This window comes from Urocitellus parryii, chromosome 2 (genome assembly GCF_045843805.1).
Source record: "Urocitellus parryii isolate mUroPar1 chromosome 2, mUroPar1.hap1, whole genome shotgun sequence".
NCBI classification, from domain to species: Eukaryota; Metazoa; Chordata; class Mammalia; order Rodentia; family Sciuridae; genus Urocitellus; species Urocitellus parryii.
In genome coordinates, this window is record NC_135532.1 from 24,242,491 (window position 1) to 24,254,943 (window position 12,453).

Below are 12,453 nucleotides of genomic sequence, written 5' to 3' on the forward strand. Positions count from 1 at the left end.
GAAATAGCAAGGCAGGGTTGCCATGTGGTGGGTTAAATCCAGTCCAAGAAAAAAGCCTCGTTCCATTTCAGGTCTGGGATTGCCTGACTGTGATTTAGGTTAGTCATTTCCTATCCCTTTGGAGGTTGATAGTAACTGTTCTGTGTATCTGATGGGGTTCTTGTGAAGACATGGGGGAAATAGCATTTGATCTGATAATAGGGGGCCTTCCTGCTCTCTGCTCTCTATGGCCTGAGGTAACCACTCCTAAGGTCACATTGGAAGTCCTTCTTAAAAGATAGGAGCAACCATTTGAAAAAGGAAGTGTTCAAGCGAGATGCACTTTTCCTCTATGTGTGAGCAGAACAGTTGAAAAGAATGTTTTGAATCATTTGGGAGGCAAGCAGGGATATTATTGAAAGTCTTTGGGGGAATGCTACCCTCTCACTTTTCCTGAAAATATAAATTTGTGGTACTTCAGTTTCAGGAGACTCTAAAACATCTCCTAGAAAAGAATGGAAAGTGTGAATTCTCAGAGTTATGTTCGCTAAGCATTGTTACATTTCCAGGGTAAACGAACTGAAATTCATTGCTTTCTTCTTAATCCTTCTTCCAGAAGTGCTTGCATATTCTGAAGTACAGTAGTGAGCATTTGGAAACAGGCTTCTGAGCAAGTTCCATCTTTTCATATCAGACCTCAAAATGCCATTGATATTTACATCTGAGAGGTACCAATTTGATATTTTATGATGCTGTAAATTTTATGTTTTTGGATGATTCTTAGCATTGGAGAATTGAAACTGAGGTCTAAGTTGTTTTCTAAATGGAAGCCAGATGGCCAAAGCAAAGGCAAAATTTGGCCTTTTTGTGTTTTGCCACTCAACAAACTTTCTGAGGCCCAGAAAAAGGAAGCACTGGAATATTTTTCTTAAATGTGGTCTGTTTATTATGTGTTGCTTCTCCCTGATAATATTTTGTGCCTATTCATGTTAAAAACCAGCTTAGGAAAACATTGGGGCAAGAAGCACATATCTAATTTCTGGGAATCTGAAAAGGAAAAAAAAAAGAGCAATTTGAAGAGTGTGGGTTCCTTTTTCCCTCCCTCCCTTCTTGGATTCTTTCTCACAGGTATGGGCCACTCAGGCCATTCACTGTGGGTCATTGTAACCATGCTGTCAGCAGTGGGAATTCTTTTCTTCCAGGAACTACTTCCCCTGCTGGGATGGTTCAGATTGTATGTGCTTAGCCTGGCCATCTTGGGCTTTGCCTTGTGCCTCACCAGACAGAAACAGACAGTACCTTCCCGGAGGGGCAGGAGGCAGGAGAAGGAGACCAGGGAAGGGACAGATTGCGCCAGGCAGCAGGGGACTGGGAGGTGGGAAGTTAAACAAACAGGGAAATAGGTATCTGAACAGTGTCTTGTTGCTTTCCTATGCACTGTTTACCTTGCACGGTGAGGTATGCTGAGCTTTCCGTGGCACCCTTCTGGTTGGTGGCTTTGCACTGATAGACACCTTCATCCTCCTCTGTGACTCTTTCAATAAACAGTGTGCTGTTTCCCGGTCCTAAAATAATTCCTGAGGAGTGAGAGATGTTTAGATTAGTGGACCTGAATGACAAACAAAACAACTTCTTCAACTCAAGTGTCTTCCTATCCATCTGAGTTTGGAGGAGGAAATCTGAGCTCTGATTAACCATGGGCAGCCCTGCTTATTTGTTCTCCGGCTGTCCAGGCTTTCTGCTAGCACTTTCCTCACCAAGGAAAGTTGTGATCCCAGCTATGGAGATGTGGCTGTCCCATGGGGTAGGTAGAAGTGAGGGGGAGCTGCCATTCCCTACTTTAAAGATGTAGGTATCAAAAATAGCATATTTAATACTAACAACTACATTCACTCCCAGCATGGGGCTTTTTGTAAGCCCCATGCAATTCAACATACCTTGACATTCATAACACCCTGCAAAGTGGTATTGTATTTTTCACACATGATGAAACTGAGATTCCCTAAGGTCAAATAACTTGTCCAATATCATGCATTTAATTGAAAGCACATTTGTGGCCTATGGGTCAAAGGAAATCATGTTTCATTTGTCATGTAGCCTGGTGAGGTTGCATAGCATAGTGGCAAAGAGTTCTGGCTGGGTTTGAATCCATGCCTTACCACTATAGCCTTTTTCACTTCAGGCAAGTTACTTAACCTTCCTAAAGTTTCAGTTTCCTCAACCTTAAGGTAAAAATGAAAGCAGTTTCTTCTTAATAAATGTAAAAATGAATGGCACAACATGGCATATGGTAAAAGCAAGTATTAAGTACCACAGAGCACGGTGTGATGGAAGGAATACTAGGAATGCATAGGCACGTGAAAGGCTTCAAGACACAGAAAATATACAGAAAGTATTTAATGAATGAGTATGAGTAAATGTAGCACAACATATACAATCAAGTGCAAGGGCTGAGAAAGGGAGGGAGATCAACAAGAATGGAAGTAATCAGGAAAGGCTGCATGGAGGAGGTGGCCCTTGGGCCGAGGTGAAGGAAGAAAAGAAGGCCTGAGAAAAGGCATGATGTTGAAATGAATATGTACTGAGGGCTTGTTCTTGATTAGTAATAAAATGGGTTTGACCAGAGTATAGGCTATATTTTGTTAACTAGTTTCTGTTTGATTACAAAAGATAGACTCAAAGTATAAATTTTGAGAAATGTTTAAAAGCATAAAAACGTAAAAGAAAATTAAAAAGTAAAAAGATCAAGTGGCTATAATTTTACCTCCTCTCAGATGTTGTTCCTTTAGTATTTTTAAGTGCACTTCTTTAGTTCATTCTTAAAACAAATATTTTTGAGCTCCTACTATGAACTAGACCTATAATAAACAGGCAAATAAAAATTCTTGCCTACAAAGGGTTTAAATTCTAGTTTTGGAGAATTACAAATAAATAATGTAATTTCAGGTAGCAACAAAGTATATGAAGAAAATAAACCAAATAAAGAGGATCATGGGTTAAGAAGGGTGAGGAGGCTATTTCATTTTATTTATTTATTTTTAGTTATGGGGATGGAACCCAGGATATCATGCATGCTAAACACATACTCTACCACTGAGTTCCAACCTGAGCCGCAGGGAAGGCTATTTTATATTGGGTGTTCAGAGAAGACTCTTGAAGAAGGTGATGTTTGAGTAGAGACCTGCAAGATAGGAAGGAACAAGCCATCTGAAAAGTTGGAAAATGTTTTTTTTAGGCACAGGGAGCAGCAAATTTATAGTCCCTGAGGCAGGATAGAGTTTGTTTGTGAAATGTGAAAAAGACCACTGTAGCTAGCACAAAGTAAGGCAGCAGAAGAGATGAAAAACTAGGATGGGGGATGTAGCTCACATGCGGTTCACTTGCCTAGCATGTGCAAGGCCTGGTTTCCACCTCTGAAGAGGGGGAAAAATAAAGAAGAGATGAAAACAAGAACTAGGCAGAGCCCAGATCCTTCATGACCCTGTAGGCCATGGTAAAGACTTAAGATTTCATTCTAAGTGCAGTGAAAAGCCACTGGAAGCATGTAAGTCTGTATGGGGATGAGATGGAAAATATGATGGCTATTGAATTTGTCCAGTAAAAGACATGATAGATGAGTGGCATTAATTACATGTATGTATAATTTTCATAATTTTAAATAACAGTACAATTAACGTCCTTAGGCATAAGGTTTTTGTTGTTGCCATTTCTAATTATTTCCTTAGGATACAGAATTGTAGGTCAAAAACATAATGCACATAATCAAATTGTCTTCCAAAAAGATTACACAAGTCAGCACTTCTACCAGCATTGGGTAAGAGACTGTTTTATCATTCTGCCAATATTGAGCAGTATTATATGAAAAAATAAAAACCACAAAACTTGGTTGATTTGATACGTAAAAATGATTTTTGAAAAATTTGCATTCTCCGAATATTCTCTCAAATGTATGTTAACCATTTCTATTTCCAAAGCACCTACTTTGAGTAGTGACGGGAAAAGGTGAGTTTTAAGGACAGCTTTGAAATCTTGGTTGGGGAGTCCTTTTGATTCTTGGTTAAAAGAAGGAGTCAAGAAGGGACTGACATAATGGAAGGGAAATGACATAATGGAAGTGATGTTTAGGGAAGTTTAGTCTAGAAGGAGAATGCAGGATGGATTGGAATGAGGAAAGACTGGCATCTGGAAGTCTGGTTCACCAGCTGTAATTCATTCAGGGAATGATGAGGCCCCAACGTGGATGTTGGGAAATGAAGTGGAGAGGAAGAAATGGAAATAGACACTTGGTAGAAACAACCTGCAGGGACAGATTCTTTATTGGATACAGGAATAAAAAGAGGTGAATCCAAGATGTTTTGAATGTTTTTAAGCCCAGATAATAGGAAAAAATGAGAGCTCTTCACTATAGCTCTGGCTAAGTCATTGATATTCTTTGGAGCTGTTTTCCTCATCTGTAAAATGAGAACAATACCTGCTCTGCCTATTTCATGGCATTATTATGAGGATCATTTGAAATAGTTTAAGTGAAAAATTTGAAGCTTTGAAAAGTGTAGGGTATTGTGTAAGTGGCAATAATAGAAAATAAAAATATGGCTTGAGAATAAATGATGGGGGTCATTGGGCATTTATGATATAGCAGCTATCTTGCTACCTACCATCATCTCCTTTGCAGGAGATCTGAAACAATAGTCCCTTTTCTCTCGCTCAAATCCAAATTTAAAGCTAACAACATGAAAATAAAGTCAAAGGATTTGGATTTTACCCAAGTAGATTTGTAATTATGGAAGGTGATAAGGCAGTAATGGGATGCTAATGAGCTAACATTGTGTCTGGCACAGATTCCTCTTTGCATCACATTGAGGAGAGGAGCTAGGGTGGGAGGATGTTCAGAATCAAGAGCAAAGCTTTTCCTTCTGATTTGCCTTCACATTATGCTCTTAACTAATGGCACAAAAACACTGATGTGTCACCATCATATGGGCCACCTAGAACTCTACCTCGTCAGGCCCTTCCTCACTCTCTACTCTTTTTAGTTCTCTTTCACACCAATGAACAATAACTATTCTTATTATCTTCTGCCCACACATAATTCACAGTTGTTTCTAATTTCTATATTGCCTTAACCTATTGATCCTTGCTTTGAATGAAATAATCCTTATGATAGAGGCTCTGTTCCATTGAAGAGTGAAATTTTTTAACAAGGATTCTATTTATGACTTAATTTTAATTCTTGTGTAGTAATTACTTTCAAAACTTAAAAGGTATAGAGATATTACAACCCATGCACCGATCATTAAGACTATCAGATGTCAACATTTTCCATATTTTATTTAGACCCCTTACTTCCCTCACATAAAATAAAATTTATACTTTTTTTTTTTTTTGGTGGTGCTGGGGATTGAACCTAGGGCCTTGTACATGCTAGGCAAATACTCTACTAACTGAGCTATATCCCCAGCCCAAATTTATACTTTTATCTTTTCCTTTACCTTCTTTCCAGAAGGTATCATTGTATTGAAATTGGTACATATCATTCTCATGCATGTTTTTATACTTTTCATGAATAGTATTTATGTACAATATTTTGTGTTTAAAAATTCTAAATGGATGCATACAGTATGCATCCTTTTTCAACTTGTGTTTTTTCTATTCATCAGTGTTTTAATTTTTATCCTTGTTGATACATGTAGATAGAGTTCATTTTTAAAAATTAATATGTAATATTCCATTGTATAAAAAGGCCACAGGTTTTTAAAATCCACTCCTTTCCTGTGGGATAGTTGTAGATTGTATTTTATTTTTTTACAAAGAAGGCTGCAATGAACATCTCACACAGTATTGTGTACCTTGTGCTGGTTCATAGGGCATATCCATTTTCAGTTATTACCAATTGTCTTTCAAAATGAATCAGTTTATATCTGAACCACCAATAAGCAAGAGCTTGCCATTCCCCGTATACTTATCAATACTTGGTATTATACTTTTTAAGTAATGGCAAAATGATGAGTGAGAAATTCTTATATGTTTGGATACTAATTCTCTGTGGGTTAAACATGTGGCTGGTCTTCTCCAATCCTATAAGCAGTGTTTTTAAGTTCTTTTATGGTGAATTTTTATCTTTAAAGTTTATAAAATTTTAGCGTAATCAAGTTGGATATTTTCTATTGTAATTTGTGATTTTTATTATTTGCTTTAAAAATCTTTTCTTATTGCTAGTCGTGTTGGAGCATGCCTGGAATATCAGTGACTTGGGAGGCTAAGGCAGAAGGATCACAAGTGAAAGGCCAGTGTTAGCAATTTAGAGAGACTGTAATCAACTTCGTGAAAAAGGGTAGGGGTTGGAATATGGCTCAGTGGTTAAGTGCTCCTAGGTTCAATTCCGGATACCAGAAAAACCCAAACAAAAACTTTTTCTATTACGCTGTCATAAAGCATTCCCTTTTTATACTTTTTTTTTCATAAAATCTATCTAAAAGATTAGATTTATTTAGAGTTTTATTTCTCCTTATTTGGTTTTAAAACTTATCTGGATTTTTCTTCTCGGGAGGGGGTGTGTTTATGGTGTAAGGTAAAGATCTAATTTTTACCATGTAAATAACCAATGATTTCATCATCAATTACTGAATAATCTCTTCTTTTCTTTTTTTTTAGAGAGAGAGAGAAAGAGAGAGAGAGAATTTTAATATTTATTTTTTAGTTTTCGGCAGACACAACATCTTTGTTTGTATGTGGTGCTGAGGATCGAACCCGGGCCGCACGCATGCCAGGCAAGCGAGCTACCTCTTGAGCCACATCCCCAGCCCCTCTTCTTTTCCTATGGAGTTTTGGTACCAGCTTCATAAGATACCACATCTCCATATACTAGTGGTTTTGTTTCTATGACCTGTTTATTTATACCTGTACCACATAGTTTATGATTACTTGATAATACATATTGATATCTGGTATAGTCTGATGTATTTTTCAAAATGGGCTGATTTTTCCTGGCTCTTTATTTTTTAATATTTCAGGTTTACCTTATCAAATTCTATAAAAAGCAGTGTTGGGATGTTGTTTGAAATTGTACTGAATTTATTAATAATTTGGGGAAAATTGTCACATTTACTTGTAGGTTGAAGCATGTGATATTGCCAGTATTTTGACTCCCCAAAATGGCAATATGGTTCCACCCAATAACAAATATTCCTATCTAGGAATAGCAAGGATTTTGAGTTATTTAGGTCTTTTATGTCATTTAATAGTTTAATGATTTTTTAAGTTACTTTTTTTTTGAGATATGTTGTAAGTTTTGTTGTTATGCACAATGGTATTGGGTTCTTTGAGGGATTGCTCTGTCTGAATTTTCTTTTTTAGTTGGGTGTGAGTCATTAGAAGTAACAGGTAGAATTCACTTATAAACATGATCTTTACTTTGTCTTGCTGAGGTGGTGAATTGTATGCCTGGCTGCTTCTAGAGAGTTTGCTTAAGTCATTTTCATGTGCTTGTTTATGTATTTCCATGGCTTCAGAGGGTGAATACAGATTTCTTCAACCACTAAAATCATAATAATTCCTGTGCAAACTCAGTATTTATTTCTCTTTACTCTAAGAAGCTGTATCTGATTGGATCAGCAGGGCATAGAGCAAGATTTGCAAATGTAGATGCCTTTAGGGGCCAGCCATATAACATAAATGAGTTGGGAATGAAATCATGGGTCTGTGGGGATGGGAGGGGTTGCCTATGAAGCATAGAGGGCCTATCTTCCATCTGAAAGTGGAAACCTCTTCTTAGCTCCTGCCAGATGGGAATTTGAGTCTAGGCATGTCTTCTGATTTTTAAAGAGAAGACAAAAATATGAATTTTTTTATGTTAAAGCTCATGATTTTAAAATGAAATATTAACCAAATTCACTTATTTAAATTTACTGAGTCAATAAAATATTGATGCCAGATAGATTAGATACAACTTTGATTTAGAGAATGTACATAGGGACAAGCTTTTATATTTTTCTTAAGGACCTTCATCATCTGGCCTCTGCCTGTCTTCCAAGCCTCAGCGCCTATTATCTCTCTAAATGGATCCTTGATATGACCATGCTGATCAATTTGCAGTTCATGATAAGCCTCAGTGACTTTATATCTTGTTAAGGGTCAAGTTACTTGTCATTTAATATTGACGGTTTAGCTACTTTGGAAAGCATCTTTTGGTTTTTTTTGGACCCCTTCTATGTTATTCTTATATTACTTTGTATATGCCCCTACTCTGGCACTTATCATTTTATAATCAAATTGCTGACTTTCTTATCTGCCTGCTCCACATTGTACTCTTGGAGAAGCCTTCTTAGGTAATCTTCAGTGTCTAGCTAACCTTCATTAACTAAGAAAACAACCAAATGAATCCAGACAGTAGAAAATCAAGTATAGGGGTTGGAGGATGAGAGTAAGTTTTGTGATCTTTGCTTAAAATTATGAAGCTATGCTAGGCATTGAATCTTACGCCTTAAGTTGTAGTATTTACTGATGACTCGCAGTGTTTCTGTTTTCTCAGAATTTGTCAAATTGTATGTCTGTTAATTTTGACGTCTTAAGGTTCAAAATGCCCCCAGTTCCTAGAGCTTTAGAAATGCAACCTCTGGTGATTTCACAGGTTTCATTAGCCTCAAAGAGATAATACTTTACAGAGGGTTGTTTTTCTTGAATACCAATAAAGTATTCTAATGAGAAGACTCAGTGTAAGTACTTAACCGACATATTGTGTTAGTTGCTAGTGGTATTGTGGATCAGTTTGTGAACACATTGGACTACACATTTATCCATGAGTTGTGGTCTAAATTTTTAATATGTCCAACTCTTTTAGTATTTTCAAGGGACTTCGTAAATAATTTACTTTTTCTTATTATACTTTAAAGTGAAAGTCATTGACTATAAAATCTTGATTATCAACCACAACTATCTATAAATTGTAAAACACACAGAGAGAGGTGTGTGTGCATATACTCCTGACTCAATAAATTCTTATGGTATGTTCAGATTTGCCATACCATATCTATAAGGATGGATTTGTCTATACTGCAAAATATAACCACTCACCTACAGTGGCTTTTTTGTGCATGATATTTAAAATTGTACTGACTTTATTAATAGTATTTCTAATGACCATTATAAGACAGAGAAGTACTTCTGCAATGCAAAGAGGTTAAAATCAAGAAAATATATTTTCTAAATAGCTAAGTAAATTTTAGGAATACATACCATTAAAACAATGTGTATTGATGTCAAAGGACTTCTAAGGTATATTTAATGATACAAGCAAGTCACATAGTATCCTCTTAAATTCAGATTTCATCTCAGAGATGCTGGCTTTCCCTTAGAATAACACTGCCACTCAGTATAATTTATTATTTTATTTTAATCTTCATCCTAGTAATTATTGTATGATTGTATACTATATGCTTATAATTTTGTTTAAGTTTATTCCTTGTATTTTTATGAGAATGTAAATTCAAGGTTCCTGCATTGTTCCAGCACTTAGTTTATGCCTGTTATGTGATTTTGCTAAAAGATGGTGTGTATCTTAGATAGCATATGAATTTTCTTTTTTTTTAATCTTCAGTATAAGGTGGAATTTGTAGAGATTGAGCCCCCTTCTACTCTAAGAGCCCAGTCAGTGCTCTTAGTTTTGGGGTTAGTATCTTTAGACAAGTTAGAAGTCCCTTGGATAACTCCTGAGAGAGTACACCTCCCCACCTGCAGATCCCTATATCTCTTCTCTATTTTCTTTGTCCCCCATTTTTTCCCCTCTACTGTTGACCTCTCAAGCATTGACTGCTCTTCAGACCAGATGAGTTGCTGACCATCGCTGTGCTCAAAGTATGGTCCCACGTGTTCTAAGAGGTCATAGAAAGAATTGAAGGAAGAAGTCAATTCACTCACTGTCAAAAAGAAGCAGCTTTGGGGGTTGAGGGTGTTGGTGATAGAGCACGGGCTTAGCATGTAGAAGACCCTGAGTTCCAACCCTAGCACTGCAAAGAAAGGAGGGGAAAAAAAAGAGAGAGAATATAGGATTTCCATTTTGGGTTATGAAATAGTTCTGAAACTACATTACATAGTAACAGTTGTACATCATTGTGAATGTACATAGTGTCATTGAACTGTACACTTTAAAATGGTAAAATTTATGTTATATGTATTTTGCCACAATTAGGAAGAAAAAAAAAGGAAAGTCTTTCTAAAATGATGCCCATGCTGGGTGTGGTGGTGTACACCTGTAATCCTGGTGACTTCAGTGGCTGAGGAAGGAAGATTGCAAATTTGAGGTTAGCCTCAGAGACTTAGTGAGGATCTAAGCAACTTAGTGAGACCCTGTCTGAAAATTAAATTTTAAAAAAGGTATGGAGATGTGCTCAGATGTGCTATTGGTAAAGCACCTTGGGTTAAATCCCCAGTATCATATAAATAAATACTAAATAAAATAAAAATTAAAATAAAATGATGTCCACATTGGCAGAGTTCCTTCCTATTTCTTACATTCTGAATTTTCATTTGCAAATTGAAGAGAACTTAACACCTACCTCCAACCAAACTAAAACATCTAGCTCATATGCATATGTTTGTGTTGTCCAAAATGTGATCCCTCAGGTCGTACTTACTGTGGCCAGCAGCTTTCAGAAGGTTTTTATGGGCTGAATAGGAATGAGGATGTTATGCTGTGAAATGCAGCCAGGAAATTTACTTTGGATAAAGCATTAGGGTATGGTATGATATATGATGCTGCGTATGTATGTACATCTATATGTGTGAGACCTATATAAGCTGAAACTTGTCAACAAAAAATGTATTTGGGAGCCAAGATTGATTCTATATAAATAGGTTTTATTGATTTCCAATTCAAAATGGGACTTTACTTATAGGTTACTTTATTTTTCTAGATGTAAACTATTGAACTCTACAGCTGTACTTTTCAGTTTTATTGAACTAGCCAAATATTAAGATGTAATTGCAGAATTGTGGGAATTATATAAAGTAACATTTTTGTTTTTTTGTCATGTTGTGACTGGTTAAAGTCAGGGTTCCTCTTTTGACTGAGGTCAGGGTTGTAGCTCTGAACTTCGGCAATGCCAACAGATTTTATTTTCTGTGCAGTTACCCAGCTCCACTCTTTTATTGCCTCGCCTTTCTCTTCACCTTCTAAAAGGAAGTTTATTCTTGGAAAAGAACCAAGCCTTGATTCTGCACTGGTCCAGAGTGTTCTTCATATTTTATTGTTGTCAGAAGTACAAATAAAATTTAAGAATGTGTTTTGAGGTCTCAGCCTAAGAAAAGAGCTGTTTCACTATTCACTATTGAAACTTGGGCTGCTTCTTGGTCTGGATAGAGATCCCTCTGACTTTGATGTCACGTATTGAAGAGAAAGGACTAGTAAGAATAGCAGCTTAGCCAGTCCCACCAGCCTTAGTGGAGATAGTAAGAGCCACAGGCCACCTTCACATGCATTGCCCTATGCATACCTGGGAATCCTGAACATCCTTCTTTTCTGCTATAATAGTTCTTCATTCATTGTGCATCATAGAGTAGATTTCATGAGAAAAAAAAGGTGCTTACTACTCAAGTTTTACAAATGATAATCGAACTTTCTGAATTGCATTATTACTATGAAATCAAGCAAAACTGTCAATTCTTAATAGCCGGGAGGTGAAGATGGTCAGTTTTATCATCCCTGGGCATTATTAACATTCTCTTTAGTATCCTCATCTCTCTCTCCTTTCCTTAAGATATTTCCTAGATCTGTTCAAATCACTTTACCACCCAGAGATGATTCTATTCTCTCTTTATGTGTGATAATGAGTATGGTGCTTACAAATACAGATAAATGGTGTCAGGGATAGGGTGGTGACAGGAAAAATGTCCCTTTCAGGTCAGTAGATAAATACTTAGTCCTGGTAACCAAGAAAATTCCATTTAAGGTATATTAATCACTGGGTTAGAGTGGTCCTCTCCTGCTCCAGCCTCAGTCTATTAAAGACACAGTTTATTCTTTCTCAATTCTGTTGTTCCTATACTAGTGCTTTTACCTTCAAAGTCTAAAAATGTTTCACTCTTATGGAAATTTAAATAAGAGTTCGATGACAATTTTTGGTACAGGCAGACTTTACCATAAAGATCTTATATTCTCTTATGTATTTTTGAAAGAGGGAGAGTTTGTTACTTCAGCATTTTAATGAATTTCAGAAACTCCATTTTCTCTGCACAGTCATATGTGAGATCATTTGTACTTGTATCAGTGTAAACCTACATAGGACTGCTGCGTTTTGTCAGCTTTGCAAGCATATCTTTATCCTTACTCCTTAAAGTGCCACTACAGAGTGGGTTGCCACCAGCCCCTCTCTTGGGGCACGCACTCAGCCATGTCACTTGTTAGGACCTCAGTGGAAAAATCTGGGAAGGGTATGAGGTAGAAAGATGACTTTTGATTATTTTAAAGGAGCTGCCAGTCCC

The 12,453-nt window shown here is 36.7% G+C and overlaps 1 protein-coding gene across 1 annotated transcript in view; it reads right to left on the reverse strand.

Moving 5' to 3' along the window:
• Flt1 (fms related receptor tyrosine kinase 1) overlaps nucleotides 1-12,453 on the reverse strand; it is a 176,588-nt gene that overhangs the window by 53,581 nt on the left and 110,554 nt on the right. Inside the window, exon 16 of the mRNA XM_026388407.2 lies at nucleotides 1,425-1,556. Coding sequence (XP_026244192.2) covers nucleotides 1,425-1,556 — 132 coding nt within the window. The remainder of the gene's footprint in view (nucleotides 1-1,424; nucleotides 1,557-12,453) is intronic.